General features: G+C 46.1%; 1 protein-coding gene across 1 annotated transcript in view; it reads left to right on the forward strand.

Annotated features, from left to right (window-relative positions):
- LOC125427721 (zinc finger and SCAN domain-containing protein 12-like) overlaps window positions 1-20,917 on the forward strand; it is a 30,684-nt gene extending 9,767 nt beyond the window's left edge. Inside the window, exons 3-8 of the mRNA XM_048487273.1 lie at window positions 1,785-3,115; window positions 3,843-3,954; window positions 5,763-6,705; window positions 11,793-11,929; window positions 12,129-12,179; window positions 17,060-20,917. Coding sequence (XP_048343230.1) covers window positions 2,336-3,115; window positions 3,843-3,954; window positions 5,763-6,705; window positions 11,793-11,929; window positions 12,129-12,179; window positions 17,060-18,171 — 3,135 coding nt within the window. The 5' untranslated portion in view covers window positions 1,785-2,335 and the 3' untranslated portion in view covers window positions 18,172-20,917. The remainder of the gene's footprint in view (window positions 1-1,784; window positions 3,116-3,842; window positions 3,955-5,762; window positions 6,706-11,792; window positions 11,930-12,128; window positions 12,180-17,059) is intronic.
- Window positions 20,918-21,171: the final 254 nt, after the last annotated feature.

Below are 21,171 nucleotides of genomic sequence, written 5' to 3' on the forward strand. Positions count from 1 at the left end.
CACCTTGCAGGGCGCAATGTGCACAAGAACTGACAGACACACAGTCCCCAGTGCAGTTCTATTTATTGCTATCTACTGACAAAGTGCTTCGCCAGACCACAGGTGTTTTCAGGCACACCTCACTCTGCTGTCTGTGCTATCTATATACAAAAGTGGTACCAATCAGGTGCCCTCACCTTATCAGGTTTTGCACACGATACAAGCTGTGCACTCAGTCCTAATCTGCACACGGCACCTGCTAGGAGGGTCCAGCTGTCATTTAGATTTTGCTCATCTAAACACATGTTCTGACAAGGTCTCTGTCAACTGGAGATTAGTTGTAATAGTAGTGGGAGATCTTCAGCCACCACCTGGAGATTGGCAACCTTTGGTCATACTCTCTCTCTCTCTCTCTCTCTCTCTCTCTCTCTGCTTAACCTACCTCACAGGGTTCTTGTGAGCATAAAATGCAGGTGAGGAGACCAAGGCCCAAAAGGACTTTTGGGGTCCCCAATGGGAAGAAAAGTGGGGTATATTTAAATAAAATAAGATCTCTTGCACTCAGAAATAACTAGATCCAAAAAGAGTGAGACCTTTCCCACCAGTAGGACACCTGCCCATGCTAGATGATGACCCAGTCATCAGAAACAGAGGTTTTAGGCACCCTGAAGCAATGACAAAAGAACCACCACAAAAAAATTAGGGTTGTTGGAGCATATGAAGCTTCCTTAAACCAAGTTGCATCCTTGAGCCATCAGACTCGATCAGTCTGACTGTAGGATCTCAGATAAAGGAAGCTCTTCCTTCACACCAGCGTCCGGGGATCCTTTTAGCAGAGATGCAACCAGAAGACCCTGAACGTGAAAACCCCACAAGAAAGCAAACCTCGGTTAGAACGACTGGAATTGCTGCTTTTACTTCTAACAGAAAATATGAGGATTTGGCAGATGCAGCTTTTAAATCCATTTCTATAGAAGATTATTTTCATATCTTCTAAATGTCATAGGAGAGCCACTGTCTTGTTTCTGGAGGCTGAACCACCCTTGCATCATGAGACCCTCTTGGCTGCTCCCCTGGGCTCAAACCCACTGCGCGCCCTCCCCTGCTCCGCTGAAGATGCTCCATGGTTAAACCAACAGAGCGGACAATCCTAGAGGGGTATGAAAAACGGCGAAGGAAATAATAGCCGGGGCCACCTTCCTGTCCTGCCTGCCTCCCGTTCCACACCCCTCTCTTCCGTCGAGAAATTGCCCTTAGGAAGTCCCGGCTTGCAACCTTGTTCAAGAAGGTTGCAACCGAACCAATGGGTTGCAGCGGCGCCCTGAAGACTGTTGCGAGATCCGGATAACCTGGCTGCAGCATAGAAGGTAGATTAGAAGATGTATGAACCTAGAATGGATTAGAATTCAACAATGAGATAGTGGGAAGTCAATATATGGTTTTATGGTGTGTAGTTAGGTTGGCTATAATAGGTTAGGTTTTGTTCTTGTAAGTTTTATGTTTAATCTTGTGTGTGTGTGTGTTCCCTTTTGTGTTTTTTCTTTTTGTTTTGCATTTCTGTAATCGTAGTTGTGAAAATGTATATTTTTTATGTTGAGAAAGTAAAAGCCTGTTTAAAAAAACATTGGTGCAGACTTATCTGTTTCCACATTTTCTTTCTGACAACATCCAGTGATTGAAAAGTATACTGATACATCTTCCTTACAGCCCTCCCTGTAGGCTGAACTTATGGTTTGCCAGCATTTTCATGTGATTCATCTTCCATGTCTCTATTGATTGCATTTATCTCTCTGCTTGTTCCCTAGAACTCAAGGCATATATTAGATCCACAACACCCCTGGATGGAAGGCCAGGCCAAGAGATGATAAATAGTTCGAGGTCACCCAGTAATCTTCACTTGGAATGTCAATCCTGGTCGCTGGAAATCATCATGCCGCACTGCCTGTATTCCTGGGTATCATCTAGTTCAAACATTCTGTAAAACGATGAACTTTTCACCGTTCATCATACTACACTTCCGGCAGGTTCAGCTTTTGTGGATGTCACCTTGAAACTGAAATTGTCTTTGCTGGCCTTCTCTTGTGACATATTCTATTCTGTTGGATCCCTTTTCTGTGGCGGCGAAAACTACAGAATTTCACATCAGAGCGCAACACGTGTGAGCTGATAGCTCATTATTTCTACACCTTTCCTAACATCTGATTGCCAGGTGTGACAGACAGTGGCTGTACTGAGACTGTAAGGGAAATGCGCTTCCTTCAAGATCTTGGTTGGCAACCATTTTGGCACAGCCTTTGCACTTTGTGAAAACTTAACTTCATTTGCAGTTCTGAGAGGGCAGAAAATAATTTTAAAAATGGAGGAGCAGGATCCAGCAGAACCCAAAGCCAACGAAAAACTGGCGGCGGATCACTCGCTCATCCATGTCAGGGCCGCCAAAGATCTTCCAACAGAAACAGGCGCACAGGAAACTGAACAGACACCACGCAAGGTGGCTTCACTAGAATCTAAGCAGACAACCACCGAGGAGGTTGTGCAAAAAAATCAACAGGTACCAGACAGGGTGTTCCTGCCGGAGGCTAATCAGGCACTGGAGGAAAAGACTCAGCAGCAGGATTTCCAGAAGGCAGCCAAATCCCGGAGGAAACCTCTGGTGCCCACTCAGTGGGATAACACTAAAACTTTCCAGACTTCCTTCCAGAGAACAGCTGATGCCATCCACTGGCCTAAAGAAGACAGGGCAACTCGAAGTCGGGCAGATCTCAGTAGAGAAGCTGCAGAAGCCTCCAGTGGCCTGTGCTCCTCCCGCCAAGAAAAGGACGAGCTCTTGGATAGGGATGCTGTGAGTATGGAGCTACGGCGCCGGCAATTCAGGCAGTTCTGCTACCTGGAGGCTGAGCGCCCCCGAGCTGTTTGCAGCCAGCTCCGAGAGCTTTGCTGTCGATGGCTGCAGCCTGAGAAACACACCAAAGAGCAGATCTTGGAGTTCCTGATCTTAGAGCAGTTCCTGGCCATACTGCCGCAGGAAATGCAGATCTGGGTCAGGAAACGAGGCCCAGAGACCTGTGCCCAAGCGGTGACCCTGGTGGAGATTTTTGCCTTGAGACTGCAAGAGAATGAGAGATGGGACCAGCTGGTGAGTGTGACTGGCAGTGGCCTTCCTAGCAAGCCCAGGGGGATTGTAAACTATTTGATTTCTATTTGTAGATATCAAATGTCGATATTATTTTTCCTCATCTTAGAATGAAGTCGTCCATCGAGGCTTACTCTTGAGGAATGAAAACGGCTAGCACGTGAGCGACATATCATCCGGGTGGGAGAGAAACCAGTAGTGGGCTAATCTGCCGTACTCTGGTCCCTGGCACCTTTTATTGGGGTTTTCGGGAGGCCGGAGAGTGGGAGAATATTGTGCAATACATGAATCATAGGGGCTGCGTATGTGCGGGAGGAAACGCTCCTGTCTGGGCCTAATCTATACCTGGGGGTATGCACCTTTTGTCCCTTTGTCCAGGACACCTGGTGACCCGTGGGTCATGGGGTCTTGTGATCGGTGAGTCTGCTTGCCCAGAGGGTAACAGATGGCGCAGGCATTCCTGTGCTCTTTCTGAGACCCTACGAGGTTCGCCGGCTCACCCCAACATTAGAAGACTAACTAGATTGGGCTAGAAATCTGGTTTCATTTCCTGCCTGCCTGCCTGCCTGCCTGCCTGCCTGCCTGCCTGCTGTAGATATTTGAGCTGGACCAGAGGGCTGTTCGTGGTTAACTGTGATGGTTGCAAAATTTGATTGAGCTCTGCTGGGGCATTTTCCTCCATACAAACTTATGGCCATGTCCTAAACTGGGTCTCTGCTTCTTGATACAGGTGCCAGGCCCATTGGAAAAGGCGGCAGTTGATTTTTCCAAGGCCAACCCCTTGAAAATGCAGCTATACATGGTGGCCATGCAAGAGGGTGAAAGAATAGCCAGTTTGCTGGGTAAGAATGTATTCCGCACTTGATTTCTGTTCCAGAGTTCTCAGAGAGAAAGAATAAACCTCATTCAGCCCCATGGGAAAGATGTTGGGGAGATAATAAGTAGCCACCCCACAATGTACTTTGGAACTCTTAGAACAACACAGCAGCTTATGGCACCTGCTAGGTCCTACATCTGTTTATTTATTTAAAATATTTACTTCACACCTTACCTCCTTAAGATTCAAGGTGGCGAACAAAGCAACAAGAAGTTACACACTCAGGAAACCAATATGACAGTGAGTCAGCAATGAAAATGAGATACACACACAGTTGGAGCCTCCATTAAACGGCCTGTGAAATGAATTACAAGCTTTCCTGAATGCAGAAAATGAGGGCACCCTCTGCCCCCACTCTGGTAAGCCATTCTAATGGACCAGCCCTGCCATGGGGAAAGTCTACAACCTCGTGGTTGCCAGGCAATCCTAAGAAAGAATTCCACAACAAGAGCGCAGTGTTGTTTGCATTCACTAGCTTTCAAACCGCTAAATTCATCTTGTGGTACATGATTGTATATAGTGCATGTTATTATATTAATAATTAAGTGTTGACAAGTCACAATTGACTTATGGCAACCTCTCACTGGGATTTTAAGGTAAGAGATGGTTTGCCAATGCCTGTCTTTGCACAGCAATCCCAGTCTCCCATCCAAGTGCTAACCACAGCCAACACTGCATAGCTTCCAAGCTCTGATTTGCTCTGGCTAGTCTAGGCTATTCAGACTATTGTAAGTTATAACACTTGACCAGAATTCCAATGAAAAATGTGTCAATTTATTGTATGAAATATGCAGGTAGAATTGGATCCAACGTGTGTGACCTTCTCACTATTAACGCTTACTATTAACCTACTTCTGTACATCACAAGGGGGATTTGAGTGGAGGGTAAACCGTTTTGATAGTTCTGGTTCCTTTTATAACTTGATTTTATAACTTGCACAGTGGCGGATAGGAAGGTGCTCCAAAGGGTGATTACTACTGCCCAGAGAATTACTGGCTGCCCTCTCCCCTCCTTGGAGGAACTTTATAATGCCTGTTGCCTTTATAATGAGTTGTATTCTGAAGGGCCCATCTCATCCAGCATACTCTTTTTTTTTAAATGTTACCATCTGGCAGACGATACAGGATCATAAAAACAAGGACAAACAGGCTCAGAGACAGCTTTTATTCGAGAGCTGTGGTTATGCTGAACTCCATGGTTTCGCGCTGATGTGGTTGGGGCTGTGTAGTGATGGTTGGAGGAGGGTGGGGTGTGAGGTCTGGAAGAGTGTGCATCGGGGAAGTCTTGTAATTTCATTGTGCATGCACAATGACAATAAAAGCTTATATTTTTGGTGAGTTGTTTGTATATTGTCAATTACCTGCTATGTTTCCATATCCTACAATTTTATGTGACTTGTCCATGGCCTTGAATCTAAGGAGGGAAAGCATAATATGTTGTTTTAGGTAAAATCAATATACATGGCTGCCAGCTGTCAAAGAGCAATGCTGGGCTTATGTTTTCCTCCTTATTTCAGGTATTGAAGTCTTGGTGCAGCTTGAGGAGTGAGCCAAAGGGCAAGAGCCAGGGGGCTCTTATCCTGTGGCTCACTGTAGTCTTCAGTGAGAGGGTCCAGTTGGACTCCAGGCCAGCCCTTTCATGGTACTGAATGTTCATTTTGTTGCTAGTTATTTTCTTGTTATATTTGTGGGGTTTTCTTGTAAGCCACTATATGCCCCGCTGGAGAGCAAAGACAAATGTAAATATTAAAATCAGTGCATCAATTCTTCTAGCAGGTGATGTCCAAGAGGCCAGTCTTCAGCTGGAGCGACGGGAGCAAATGGATCTCAAACGAGCGTCTCTGGAACAAAGCAAAAGCAAACTGTTCCTGTTTCCCAAGATGGAAGAAGCGCCTGGAATTCAGGACAAAGTAAAAGGCTGTGAGATCCCTAATATTGAAAAGGCATGTGGAAATCAGCAGCATCAGGGAAGCCACACAGAACAGGCAGTGGAAAAGAGTTTAAACAAAAGCACTTTGCAAGAAGGGTTTGAGCCAGGTAGGAGGAAAAGGACAGGAACGGACAGTAGGAAAAGCTCTAGTCAGAGTGCTGAACCTCTTAAAAACTTGAATGTCCAGACTGGGAAAAAGCCATACAAATGCTCCTATTGTGGGAAAATCTTCAACCATGCCTCAGCCCACTTGGTGCATGAGAGGATCCACACAGGAGAGAAACCATATAACTGCTTGGAGTGTGGGCAGAATTTCAGTCGGAGATCGCACCTTACCAGACACCACAGAATCCACACAGGAGAGAAACCACACACCTGCTCCAAATGCGGGAAGAACTTTAGTCGAAGATCACACCTTATTGAGCATGAGAGAACTCATACAGGAGAGAAACCATTTGCATGCTCCACCTGTGAAAAAAGCTTCAATTACCGGTCCCTCCTTAAAGAGCATGCAAGGATCCACACAGGAGAGAAGCCATACAAGTGCTCAGACTGTGGGAAAAGCTTCTATCGGAGAGAGAGCTTTATCATCCATGAGCGGACACACACTGGAGAGAAGCCATATGAGTGCCTAGACTGTGGGAAAAGATTCAGTCAGCGATCAAACATTACTGCCCATGAGAAAACTCACATAGGAGAGGGAAAATATAAGTGTTCAGAGTGTGGGAAAAGCTTCTGCAATTCCACTGGCCTTCTTAGGCATCAGAAAATCCATACAGAGAAAAAGTCATGATAAAACACGCTCAGTGGTAGAAAAAAAGCCTCTTGGGGATCTGATTTGCTTAAGAAACAGACGAGTGTGCAGGAACAAGGACACAAAATGGTCTTTGCAGGTGTGTTCCGCTTCAGATGGCAGGTGACAGGTCATTTGACTGAGAACACTCTCATTGTTAACAAGGAAAATTAACTTGCATGTGGAAAGCTAGCATTTCAGGGGGAGAAGTTTTGGCACTTCCTTTAGGGGCAAAGCATCCCAGACCTGTAGCCTGCCCACAGGAATCAAAATTTACTAAAAGAGAAAGCCCTGTAAGAAACTTGAGGTTAAACTGTGAAAAGGAAAGCAGGGCAGTAAACCTGCTCCCTATTGAATGGTGAGGAAAATCTCAGTATGAATATTAGTACTTTTAAAAACTCCAAAATGTAGAAACTTGATCCAGTTTCCCTGATCTTGGTCCTATGGGGTTTAACTGTTAGCTATGGAAGGCAAAAAAAAGGCCAAAAACAACCCAGCATGTAAGCCATACTACAGTGCAAGAACTCAGGCAGATCTTTGATGGGACTGTCACTAGACCCTTCTATGCTTGCTTTCATTATACTGACCACCAGAAAATCTGGTGCAGGTGCTAAACATGACTTGAAGTGTTGGCATTTCCCACTTTTCTAACTATGCACTAGAAAAATAGCAATGAGTATACCTGAGCTACTGAGAAATTCTGTTGCATGTCTACCTATGCAGTTTCCACTAGGTTATATGTTGTCAGCAACAATCCTGGTAGCATTCTCCTTTTGGGTTTTGCATTTTTTTGCATCCCCACATGCTGGGTTTTGGGAGAGGCACATCCTTGCTCCTCAGTTTGTGAGTAGGTGGTTGAGAGGTATGCAGCTACCTGCACATGTTGGCATGCCTTTCCTTCAACTTCAAGTCCGTCCCACTACCTTTTTGTGCCTAACTTTGTTTTTACACCCTTGGCCAAGCTTTGTTTACAGTACAAAAATTAATTCTCCAGAGAGGATGAATGAAAAATCACTCCCGATTGCAAAGACAGGTAGAGATGCCCCATGGAATGGGCTGGAGTATTTTTGCTGCTCGTGAGATTGCCTTCCATCCTTTAGTCCTCTGGAATACCCTCAAGTACCCAATCATCCATTAAGGAGCACAGCCTGATGTTCGTAGCAGGAGAAAGTAACATTCTGTGGTACCAGAAGGATAGATGACTGATTGGCGGTGAGGAAATGGAAACGTGAATCCAAACGTAGCATCTTGTCCTTTTCTCTTTCTCCTGCACCTGATTCCTTCCGGCGTTCCTCTGTGGTCAAGCAAAACACATTATTTGAATAAAAATGTCTTTGTACATGCTCTGGCTATGTCTACACATACAGTTGAATGCGGTAGTACAACACTAAGGAGGGAGAATAAAATGCACCATTCTAGACTAAGTGTGAGTGCAGAGATTTTAAATGATCTACAGTCTAGATCTACAATTTTAAATGATCTACTTCAAAACATCTCTGCAAACAGAAAACCAGCATGCTGGACAAAGGACAAGAACGTTACTTTTTGCTCTGATGTACTAAGTTTTCTATCATGCAGAGAGGGCTTGTGGGTTTTTTGGTTTTTTAAAAAAAGCATATTCCACCCAGTTTTTTTTTCTGCCTACCCTTACAAACTGGAGCTTGGGTATGTGGGGTGAGGGGAACATCGATGTGATATCATGCTCTGCCCTCTTTCTAGGCTTTACCCACCCTCTGTTATGCTCTGTCCAAAAGTCGTTTCACTCAATCTCTTTGGAATAACGCCAAGTACATTAGCATATCTGCTTTCCTGCCATTAGCCTCTTGCAGGTAACATTTTCCCAAGAGCATTTTCCCACTGTTTATTGTACATACCTTACTTTTCTCTCCAATGGGGTCCCCAAACAGCTACAATGTCATTCTTCCTTCAGGCACTTTATCCTTTCAACAGCAGTCCCTTGAGTTAGGTCAGTGAGGCTGTCCCAAGATCACCCACCAAGCTGCCATGGCTCCGAGAGGATTCGAACCTGGATCTTCCACTTAGAGGTTCCAAAAAGGAGGTGGGGGAGGGCAAAATAAACCATAATATCAAAATCACAGAATCATCCTTTCCTGGCAGCCTCAGACTTTCTTCCAGCAGAGAGCCCTGCTTATTCCTAGCTACTTAAAGAGAATTTTGCTTTTTCCAATTGCCTGATGATCTTCCTGGGTTGTTCAAAGGTGGCCCGGTTGCGCTTTCTAATCCTAGCACAAAGTAAAAATTATTCCCACACTGAATGTCAAGTGGGAAGAAAGATTCTGGGGAGTGGGCCTCAGTGAGAACTGTCTCTGAACAGCCCCCTCCTTGTATTAAAGCAGCCTTTACATGTGTAAATAAATGCTTTTAGAAGGTATGCCAGGACGCAGGAGGCATTCCCTGAAAACAGGCTGGAAAAACTGAGGCTCATTCCGCACATGCAGAATAATGCACTTTCAAACTGCTTTCAGTGCTCTTTGAAGCTGTGCGGAATGGCAAAATCCACTTGCAAACAGTTGTGAAAGTGGTTTGAAAACGCATTATTTTGCGTGTGCGGAAGGGGCCTGAGAGTGTTGAGATCCATCAGATGCGCCAGAAACTTTGATTTGTGAAAGAAGGTGAGTGCTGAATCTTTCTTGTGGGAGGGCATTTGGTGCTGTGAGCTCAGAGGTCCACTGGGATGAGAAATGGGAGTTGGTGAACTGAGTGGTTTCAAGAAGGACAGGTGACTTCCCATGAAGGCTAAAAGGAGCCTCCACCTCCAGCAGCCTGTATTCTCTGCCACTAGAGACCAGTGGGAGTCTGAGTCTTCAACCTCATGATTGGGAGCTTCTCTGGGCAAGTTTGTGGGCCCTACTTGATGAACTGGATCTGATTCAAAGGCTGTTGCTGGATCCAAGCTGGCCTCTTCAAGTTTATGTCCTGTCACATCCAGCACTCTTAATAAATGCTGATGATGTGCAGGCATTTCAGTGTTCACGGGTGGCCGATCAGATGAGCAACCAAGAATGGAGAGAGGCACCCAAGTTATTTTCCAAAATTGGCAGGTCAAGCCAAGTGGTATTTATTGTTTGAGCCATTGGCTATAACATCCAAAAATATATACAATTAAAGCATTCAGATTAAAATAATAAACTTATCTTTAGGTTAAAATATAAATGATTTATATTCACTATATCCGAATGAAAATGCCCCATCAAATACTTTCCACGTCGGGTCTTTTTACAGCTTCTTCATGCTAAACTAACTTGACCACAAGTTCATTGAATCAGAATTGGCAGGTGTGTTGTTCTTCATACAGAGGTTTTCAAAGCAAAAGAGCCCCAAAGGAGACATCATTTGGTAAATAAATAAAATAAAAGTAGAAGAAGAGTTTGGATTTATATCCCCCCCTTTCTCTCCTGCAGGAGACTCACAGGGGCTTACAAGCTACTTGCCCTTCCCCCCCTCAAAACAAACACCCTGTGAGGTAGGTGGGGCTGAGAGAGCTCCGAAAAGCTGTGACTAGCCCAAGGTCACCCAGCTGGCGTGTGTGGGAGTACACAGGCTAATCTGAATTCCCCAGATAAGCCTCCACAGCTCAGGCAGCAGAGCTGGGAATCAAACCCGGTTCCTCCAGATTAGATACATGAGCTCTTAACCTCCTACGCCACTGCTGCTCCTACGCCACTGTGACCGCTGAGGGTTTTCTGGGCTGTGTGACCGTGGTCTGGTAGTTTTTGCTCCTAATGTTTCGCCCACATCTATGGCTGACATATTTGAATGCAAATGCCCAGAAAACCCACAACAGCCATATATATATTTTTCTGGCTGTGAAAGCGTTTGACAAAATATATAGTGAGTTTGGACAGAAGCAGGGTGGAGGGAGGTGGAGGAGAAGGAGGAAGTGCCTAAGGCTCTGTCCTGGAGAGCACAGATCTTTCACGTAGAGCATCCCAGCATCTCCAGCTAATCAGTGGTTCTCAACCTTCCTAATGCCGTGACCCTTTAATACAGTTCCTCATGTTGTGGCCCCAACCCTAACATTTATCCATTTTACAGATGGAGAACACTGATGCAGAGAGTCTTAGGCGGCCCCTGTGAAAGGGTTGTTTGACCCCCAAAGGAGTCGCGACCCACAGGTTGAGAACCGCTGAGCTAAATGCTTTGGAGTTTAAAAAAATGCTTCAGGAATAGGATAAGGACAATTCAAACAAATTAAAGTATCATTACTTTGCTTTTTACCACGTTAAGTAAGGTCCACGTGACATCTGACACAGGTGTCAAACTCGCGGCCCTCCAGATGTTCATGTACTACAATTCCCATCAGCCTTTGCCAGCATAGCCAATGCTCATGTTGTGAGGGACTGATGGGAATTGTAGTTCATGAACATCTGGAGGGCAGCGAGTTTGACACCCCTATGAATGTGAATCCTACCTATATCTTGTTGAAGGCTTTCATGGCCGGATTCAACTGGTTCTGGTGGGGTTTCTGGGCTGTGTGGCCGTGGTCTGGTGGATCTTGTTCCATGGTCTGGTGGATCTTGTTCCATGTCCCAGGGTGGGGAACCAATCAGTAAGTGTTTGGGCCACCCAAACAGTTACTGGTTGGTTCCCCACCCTGGGACATGGACAATATATACCCCAAACATTTCCTTCTCTCTGGACACAGTGTGTAACAGATTTCCCTCTGTGATACACCTCTGAAGATGCCCGCCACAGATGCAGGCGAAACGTTAGGAACAAGATCCACCAGATCACGGCCACACAGCCCGGAAAACCCACCAGAACCACCTACCTATATCTGTTCCTAAGAGCCAAAACACATTCGTTTTTCGAACGTAACCAGGAACAAGTCCCTGGATAAATGTGGGCTTCGCATCACAAATCCAGCTGTAGTGTGTTGAAGAACTTGGCGCCCGCGCACAAAGCACAATCAAGCACACACATGTATGGCAGGTGCTGCGATTGTTACCCGGGCGACAACGGATTTGCGTGCAGAAACTGTCCTCCACGGGAGACTTTCATAAAGCGTGAAGCCGGGGAAACCAGACAAGCATCAGCATGCGCTTCCCCCTGAGGCCAGGGTTGCGGATCCGGTGTTCTACTTTTGGGTGCTCAGTCTCCCGAGGTGGCGAAGAGACACCGCAAACAACTGGGGAATGTTGCAGTCCGGCTCGGAAATGGCAGCGGCACAGGAAGGGGTTGAGCCTGCTCTAGCAAGTGGGTGTGCGTGGCTCGGCCACAAGAGCAGATCCGGGTGGAGCAAAGATCCAGAACAAAAGAAGCTGCGCCGCTCACGAGCCTGTCGTTTATTTTAGTTTATCTTAATATCCGTCCTCAGCAGCTTTTGCATTGGAAATACATTATCGAAGAAGTTGCAGGCCCGCGACGTCGTCTTCTCTCCCCCTCCCCCCTTTAGTCCTCCGATCTGGGCCTGAGCAGCTCCTGACGACGATCCGAGCGACTGCAGGTTGGACGGTGATTCTAGATTGAGCGATCTGAGCACGACCGAAGTGAAAACTGCCGCAGTTTGGAATCGGCTTTCAGCGCCTTGATCAACTAGTGAACATCCCGACACTCCAGGTAAAGAACGGGAACGGGGCGGGGGGGGGGGGTGGAGGAGCAAGGACCTGGTTTTATTTTGGCAAACGTGCAAGAAAATGAAGCCGTGGAACCGCAATTGGGGATGGGTGTGTACTCCCTCCCTCCCTCCCTCCCTCCCTCCTAGAAATGTGCATTTTAGTATTCCATAACCATCTCTTTCTATAACTATTCCATAACTATTTATTTCGTGGAGTCATTCAAATAACGTGTCCCAAATATCGTATGACTGGTTTTCCAAACGCGATGTATTCTGAAGAAACGTAGAAATCAAAGACTTTCAAAGGTGTTTTTTTTTTTTTAGATTTAAAAAGGTGATTTTTAAAAGGAGAATTAGGCAGAGTGGGAATATTTCGCTTTACTTTGAAAGCATACTTGTCTGAGGGTAGGAAGGCTGATATCGTGGAAGATGTTCTCGAATATTGTGATAAATTCGGCATTTTTATCTGTTAAAGGGGAATCTTATGAAAGATATTTCATATGGGTTTTAGGTTTCATATGGGTTTTAGGGAAAATAAAGCAGGAGTCCAGTGGCACCTAACTTTTATTTTGGCATAAATTCATCAGATGAAGTGAGGTTTAACTCACACCAACCACATATTGAGGAATAAGTGTTAGTAGAAGGGTTGGATTTATACTCCCCTTTCTCTTCTGTAAAGAGACTCAAAGGGGCTTACAAACTCCTTTCCCTTTCCTCTCATAACAAACACTCTGTGAGGTGGGGCTGAGAGAGCTCAGAAGAACGGTGACTAGCCCAAGGTCACCGAGCTGGCATGTGTTGGGAGTGCACAGGCTAATCTGAATTCCCCAGATAAACCTCCACAGCTCAAGCGGCAGAGCGGGGAATCAAACCCAGTTCCTCCAGATTAGAATGCACCTGCTCTTAACCACTACGCCACTGCTGCTCCACTAGTCTTCAAAGTTCCACCAGACTTTGATCACTCTGAAGTGCAGCATTACCATTACTGTAGTGTGGTGAGGTGTAAATCATGCTAGACCAGTGGTGGCGAACCTATGGCAAGGGTGCCAGAGGTGGCACTCAGAGCCCTTTCTGTGGGCACGTGTGCACAGAGTTCATCATGTGGGGGGGGGCCAGAAAATCACACACACTCACACACATCTAGGCTGGCCTGGGCATGACCCTTTACCTGGGAGTAAGCTCAGTTGCTGGCAATGGGGCTTGCTTCTGAGTAAACCCTCCTAGGGTCGTGATTCACCCATTCAAAGTGTTGCATGGTTGCTTCACCAAGCTTACGCCTGAGTAATGTGTGCCTCAGAGCCAACTGTTTTTTCTAAACTTAAACCTCAGTATTCAGGTTAAATTGCCATGTTGGCACTTTGCGATAAATAAGTAGATTTTGGGTTGCAATTTGGGCACTCGGTCTCAAAAAGGTTCGCCATCACTGTGCTAGACTGTTGCCTACATGCACAGTGCTTAGAATGGCAGATTGAAGTGATCCTGATCTTTCACGAAGCTGACTGGGTGATCTTCCACTAATCACCCTTGGTCAGCTCAACCTACTTCACAGGGTGGTTGTTGTGAGGATAAAATGGGGGTGGGCGGGGGAAAGAGAACAGTCACGTTTGCTGCTGCGAGCACTTACAAAACGAATTTTTAAAAAACCCACATAGGAATAGTCCTTGACTAGCATATCTAGGTGGTTTCTTGGATTCAGGGGTGATTTGGGCTGGGATTGAAGGTGTTTGAATGTGGAGCTGTTTGTGGATTGGCCCTAAGTCTTAGAAGCCGGTGTGTATGTTTTATCAGAGGTTGCTGCTACTAGAGAACCATTTTGTTATCAGGGTGGCCAGTGAACATTTTGAATGTTCCCCCCTCCCCCCTCCACTATATGAGCAGAAGGAAGCAAGACCTTCTCTCTAATCCCCTTCGGTAGACGGCTTCCCCCATCCCCTCGGTAAGTGGACAAAAATGTGTATTCACACATCTCCTGCCAGGAGCTCTGCAGCCCAGTGTGGGTATTTAGCAAGAATCACAGAGCAAAATGCGTGCTGCTGGAAACCGGCAGCTTTCTCCCCTTCTTTGTTTCAAGTCTCCTTCTTTGGAGGTTTATAAAAAGAGGCTGGATGGCCATCTGTCAGGAGTGCTTTGATTGTGTGTTCCTGCACGGCAGGGGGTTGGACTTGATGGCCCTTGGGGTTTTTTCCAGCTCTGTGATTCTATTATTCTAAGAGCGGCACAATGCCCAGACCTTTTGCTTGTTTGTAAATATGTATATTAGCTGCAAAATAATGTTTATTCATTCATTTCTTTATCTATATTTTTCCCCTAGCAGGAATTTAACCTCTTTATCATTTCTCCTGAAGTAGCATGTCTGAGCTTTAAAGGAGTTTTTTGAAGGGCTGTCTGGTCTTGAGGAAGTGAGTGGTGTGGGATTCCTGGACACACTTAACAAAATTAAAATTTTATTTATATGTTATTTAGATTAAACATTTCAAGAAATAATTGACAACAAATAAAACAAGCTGAGCCAACAACTTCTGCGGGTAACATCCACTCTACAGCAATCCACCCTCTTACTCCTTTTACATCTCTGAGACCCTATTAGGATTTGGCTCCATTTCTAGTTTCTCAATGTTTCTCCCTATTTCTTTGGCAGTTCTACACTTCATCTAATACAGGAGTCTGCAATCTGTAGCTCTTCAGATGTTCATGGACTACAGTACAGCCCAGAATGCTGTCCTAAGTTTTTTCACATACTGATTATCTCTCAGTTCAACACAAACTGTCCACAGTCACTCTCCATTGCTTTCACCTCCTGCACGTGAGCTCCCAAAGGCACCTGGTGGGCCACTGCGAGTAGCAGAGTGCTGGACTAGATGGACTCTGGTCTGATCCAGCTGGCTCGTTCTTATGTTCTTATGTCCAGTGCCAAACCATCAGTATTCTCTACCTGCCCTTTCACCCCCTGTCCTTCCAGAACTCACCTCTCATTTTAAAGAAACACATACCATTTTAAATTCTTAAAAGCACACTCTGCTCACAGCCACAAAAAGCTGTAATCTCCTCTAAGAGTGCAAAACATCGATCAGCACCCCCAATTTTCCTTCCCGGTGGACAGGCATGCTTTTCACAAACACACAACCAAACTCTTTAAAAAGTGCTCAGTCGAGCAGAAAAAACGCTGAAGGGGAGGAGGGACCCGGCTATGATGCTGGGGAGAGAGGGGATTAGGTCTCTGCCCCCTTCCAGCTAGCGAGGGAGTTTTCTCCAGCTCCCATCTAGAGAGTAATATTTAAAGCATTTTTACTCACATGTGTTCAGTAGCCAGCTTCTTAAAAATTAATCAAGGTTTTTGGGGAGGAGATGGAGCTTACCAACTCCCCTGGAAAGTGGCTACAAGCTAGCAAATGGGCGGCAATCAGCCAGCCAAAACATAATCTGTCTCACAATTTATCTTTCCACCCAGCCTGCATGCAAACATTCAGAGGGGGAAGAGATTAATATCCCACAACTTTGCTTTGAAGTCAGGGGAAGGTGGCGGGGGGAGGGGCTTATTAACCGGCTTCCCCAATCTGATAGAGCAAACATGGAGTGATTTACAGTACTTTCACACACACACACGAAAACAGTTGAGGATTCAAAGAATAATGGGAAGAAAATTAGAATTAGGAAATCAGACACTCTCCCTTCCAAGTTCTACAATGTCCCAAATACATGCTCCTATAAGTCCCACCTCCTTCCAGTAAGCCATGCCCCCAAAACAGTCAAAACTTTATTAAAAATGGGATGGTATCCCCTCCTTGCTACTCACTATGAATGTCTCTCCCTTTGTAGCAGCAATGAGAGCTCCGTGGAGAATCATCACCATGGGAAGGCAACCTAAGCAAGTGCCAGTGGAATGAATTAACACATATTGTCGAAGGCTTTCACGGCCGGAATCACTGGGGTGCCGAGTGGTTTCCAGGCTGTATGGCCCTGTTCTAGCAGCATTCTCTCTAGCAGCATTCTCTCCTGATCCTCTGAAGTTGCCAGCCACAGATGCAGGCGAATCGTCAAGAGAGAATGCTGCTAGAACACGGCCATCCAGCCCGGAAACCACACAGCACCCCAATTAACACATAGTTTCCCTGTTTACCTCCAGTTCCCCCCGTCTTTTCACTATCTTCTCTGTAGTCTTGCCCATGAGGCCCCAATGAAGAGACGAGACGCGGAGATTTCATCTGGTGGAGAGAGCCAGTGGCAGGAAGCGCGGGATCCCGTGATCCTGGCAACTCTCCCGTGCGCTCGCCCTTCACACCTTTTATTAGGGTTTCAATGGGGGCGTGTAAAAGGGTTGGGCAGGCGGGAGAACGGGAGATCATCATGTGATGCATGATCTCATCGGGCTGCTACGTGCGGGAGGAAGCATCCGTGTCTGGGTCTAATCTTCACCTGAGGGCAGGGGCCCTTTTGTCCCTTTCTATGGGACACCTGGTGACCGCGAGTCAGGCAGTTCATGACCCGTGACTCATGGGGGAGCGGGGGTTGGGGGAGCGTGTGGGCCCGGAAGGCCGTAGCCGGCACCGGCATGCCTGGCGCTCCTTCTACGGTTCTGCTGGGTTCGCGGGCTCACCCCTACATTTCTCTGTGCCAGATGTTAAATTGCAAGCTCTTTGGAGCAAGGACTGTCTTTTTGGACTCTGTATGGATATGGATGGCATTATGTTAATAACAATGGTGGTGGTGGTGGTGATGTCTTGTTTGCAGCTGCACACCCAATTTTCCCTCTTCTTTTTTCTCTTGCACAGAATGGCTCATATTACGAATGTCTTTCTGTTCCTACAGGTTAGAGATGGTGAAAGAAGAAGAGCATCTGATAAAAGAGGAGCCAATCTCCCCAGAGGAAGAGATGGAGGATTTGGTGCAAGTAGTGAAGATTCACTCAGAGGATGGTCCTGAAGAAGCTGAAGAATCCTTGCCGGAAGAATATCAAATACATGTTTTCCAGATTCCGGGGGACAAAGAGCCCTCAGATAGTGAAGCTGCTCCTGACAGCCAGCAAATTTACATCCCAAAAAAGAGACGGTGCAGAGCAGCATCACGTGCAAGAGCAAATGTGGAATCCAGCAAAACAGCAGCTCAGAATAAAGCTCCAAAGGTAAGGAGGATCTACAAATGCCCTGATTGTGGGAAGATTTTCAAACGATGCTCACCTCTTATCAGACACCGAAGAACCCACACTGGGGAGAAACCTTATGTATGCCGGGAGTGTCTGAAACGCTTCAGTGACAGCTCAGCCCTTGTTAAACACCAAAGAATCCATGCAGGAGAGAAACCTTACACCTGTCCAGAGTGTGGAAAGAGCTTTTCCCAGAGCTCAACCCTTATCGCACATCAGAGAATACACACTGGAGAGAAACCTTACAAGTGCCCTGACTGTGGGAAGAGCTTCAGTGTGAGCTCCAACCTTGTCGCTCATCAAAGAATCCACACAGGAGAGAAGCCTTTTGGCTGTCCTGTCTGTTTGAAAGGCTTTCTGGTCAGCTCTCATCTTATCAGACACTTGAGAATCCACACAGCAGAGAAACCTTATATTTGCAGAGAATGTGGGGAATGCTTTACTCAGAGCTCCCACCTTGTGGTACATAAGAGAATCCACACTGGAGAAAAACCTTACTTGTGTTCAGAGTGTGGGAAGAACTACCGTGGGATCTCTGATTTGATCCAACATCAGAGAATCCATACAGGAGAGAAGCCCTACAAATGCTCTGAGTGTGGGAAATGTTTCAGCCAGAGTTCGTGTCTTAAGAAGCACCAGAGAATCCACACAGGAGAGAAACCCTATGTGTGCCTTGAATGTGGGAAGAGGTTCAATCGGAACTCACATTTGACTAGGCATCAAAAAACCCACATGGGGTAATTCTGAAGAATAATGCTATACTGGGACTGGAAGCTCATCTCCAAAATTCCAACCGCTATGAGAACTAAAACCAGTTTTCTCAAATAGTAAGCCATTCCCCTCCTCTTCCAAAGAGTCCCACCTCTTCACACCTTGTCTGAGACTGGAGATGCTGCCATACAGTTTTTAAATATTGCTTGGCTTTAGTTAGTTTTTTGTTCTGTGGAGTCTCTGCTTTCTATTTTGTAACTGGATTCTAGAATCTTCCCATGGATTATCTGTATTTTTTGTTACCAGTATTAATATGTTGTCTTCAGAGATTTCACCTCCTGAGTTTTCCTATAAGCTATAGATGTTGAGATTCCCTTGATGGCCTTTGATGAAGACATATGGTTTCTGATTGGTTGTTCCCTACCCCTAGAAAGTTGTCATGGATGAGAAAAGGCAATGAGACCTTGACTTGCTGTAACTTAGAACAACCTCTGCTGTGATGCTAACATCCTTCCTCTTCTATTGTGGGAGGGGGAGGAACATATACTTATCCACTACTGGATGTGTTCTGTGTCTCTGTAGTGCTGTTCTTTACAGCTGGTGGGAGCCTACGTTATTTAAAAAAACCCACATCTCTATGAATATACATATGTCAGGATTTGCCATACTACCAAATGGCAAAATTAGCTTTTTTGATGGTAAGTGACAAGACTTTGACTGCTGTGGTATAAGTGTGCAGTGGTAGGTTCTGTCTCTGGGCATAAGGCATGATGTCTCTGACCTGGGGGGTATTCTTAAATTCCTCCGTATCGGCCCTTGATCTGATATAGTGTCTCATGGTACCCCAAGAAACAAGAAAAGGTTCCCATTAAAGGCATTTTAGGATCTTTGGTTTGTCTGATCCCTAGCATGCATTGTGGTCTTACAGTAATAACATCAGAGGCTGGAAATTTCATATGTATCCCTTTTCTTTCTAATTGTATTTCAGTAGGAACTTTTGAAAATTGCATAGATTGTGTGGTTTCAGGTCCCTGGTTCAAACACACCTCTGCTATGAACGTATTAGGTAACCTTAGGCAAACCACCCCCTCTCATCCTCTCCCCTTTATCTGCAATATTGAAGGGCGGGCGGGGGGGGGGGGGGGGAATAACACTGACTTAGCTTGTAGGGTTGTTGCAAGGATTACAACAGAACAATATATGTGAAGGGCCTTGAACACTCAAACAGCCCAATCCAGATGTGGAGGAGCTTTGCAGCGACTGGGAGCAGTGTGGTGAAAGCACTGCCTCCAAAGGAGTTTGGATGGCACAGGAAGGAGGCAAAACTGAGAAAGCTCCCACTGTCTGAATAGTCCCCTAGAGAAAAGGACTTTTGCCACACTTTCTAGTGGCATTTATCTGTGGCCAGGGAAGAGGGAAGGTTCCCCGGGCTGAAACTGGGTGGAAGCTGGCTAAAGTCGGCTTCTCCCTTGGGAATGTCCCCTGCCCGCCTCCACTGCCCTGGCATGCTCTCCTACGCTGGCAGGGGGCCCTTCCATGTTTGGCCATCACAGATCAGTATGACACCAGCTTGCCAGCATGTCTGCTTTCTCTCCTGGTGGGGAGTGCAAGCACACCAGCACAAGCCCCCCCCCCCCACTCCCACAACCTGTTTCACACCCCCATCCCCATTTGGATTGGGATAAAAAAGTATTATATGAATGCTAATATTCATTACTATTATTTGTATTGGGTGGGGGGAATGGGGATTTTGGGTGTGGGATGATTTTCTAGTCATTTGCATGGGGAAGTTCAAGTGGGCTCCAGAATGGTTTCATGTACATTTTGCTATTTACCTGTACAAGCGTTGCCACCTTTTAAACTGGGTCTTCTCCAGCTATCCGTGTAATATCAGCGTGAACTGCAATAACCAGTGATATTATTTAACTTCCTGGCATGAAAAGCTTCCGCTGCCCATTTCCACACGGGGAGCCTCTATTAAAAGGACAGAAAATTTCTCTCCTGGCCAGTTAGCCACTCTTAATCTTTGCAACCTTCTAAACTTAAGCAGTAGACATAACTGTAGGATAAGGAATAGGAGATTAAGAATCCCATCCAAAGGGTGGGGTGAATCCACTCGTGGGAGTGGTGGCATGGCCACACCAGTGGATTTGACCTTTGGGGGGCACTTATCCTGGCAGGGGGTTGAAACCACTGCCGTGCGGCTGTCACCACCCTCCCTGGTGGTGGCAGTTTACCTGCGCCTCCTACTGCTACCGGCTTAGTGGGGGGCAGGCTAGGTTGGAGGAGCCAACCTTAGTCAGCTCCCTCCTAGCCATCTGGCGCTTTACGATGGCAGAGCCGAATCGATACTTACACAACCCTTTGAGTGGCATAAGTGTATTGTGCATTATGGGGACTTCTTGGCAGTGGGGAGGCAGTCACACTTGTATAGCCTCCCCGCACCGCCGGGAAACCCCTTTGGCGATGGCGGGGCAGCTGTCTGGAGCTGTGGGTGGGGCTGTGAGGTTGCAATACTAAGGCCACTTTCCTGGGAGTAAGCCCCAATGAGAGGATCTGCTTCAAACTGCCCCCCTGCAGGAATAAGCAAGGTTCTGGTTTAAATCTCAGGTCTGCTGTGAGCTCATCGTAGCCCCTCCCATTCAGCCACCAGCTCTGCAATCTGGGGACATGAATATTAAGCTACCATATAGAGTCCTTTGTTAAGTATAACAGAAAGAAAATGTGTGTGAACTGCTTTAAATACTGTACAGAATAAAATAAATATTCAAAGGGTTGTTATTGTCTGCTCTCCCAAAAACATAATAATGGCTGAAATGATGATAAAGGCACCTTGAACTTAGCTTATTATGAGTGTGATCTACCAATCAGAGTGTTAGACTAGGTCTGCACTAGATCCAAATCTCCTGCTCAGTGTAAAAAATCACTGGTTGACTTTGTGCTAGCAACTCTCTCAACCTAACCTTCCTCTCAGGGTCACTGTGAGGATAAAATGGAGGAGGGAAGAACCATGCATATTGCACTGAATTC

The sequence above is a fragment of the Sphaerodactylus townsendi genome, linkage group LG03 (genome assembly GCF_021028975.2).
Source record: "Sphaerodactylus townsendi isolate TG3544 linkage group LG03, MPM_Stown_v2.3, whole genome shotgun sequence".
Classification (NCBI taxonomy): domain Eukaryota; kingdom Metazoa; phylum Chordata; class Lepidosauria; order Squamata; family Sphaerodactylidae; genus Sphaerodactylus; species Sphaerodactylus townsendi.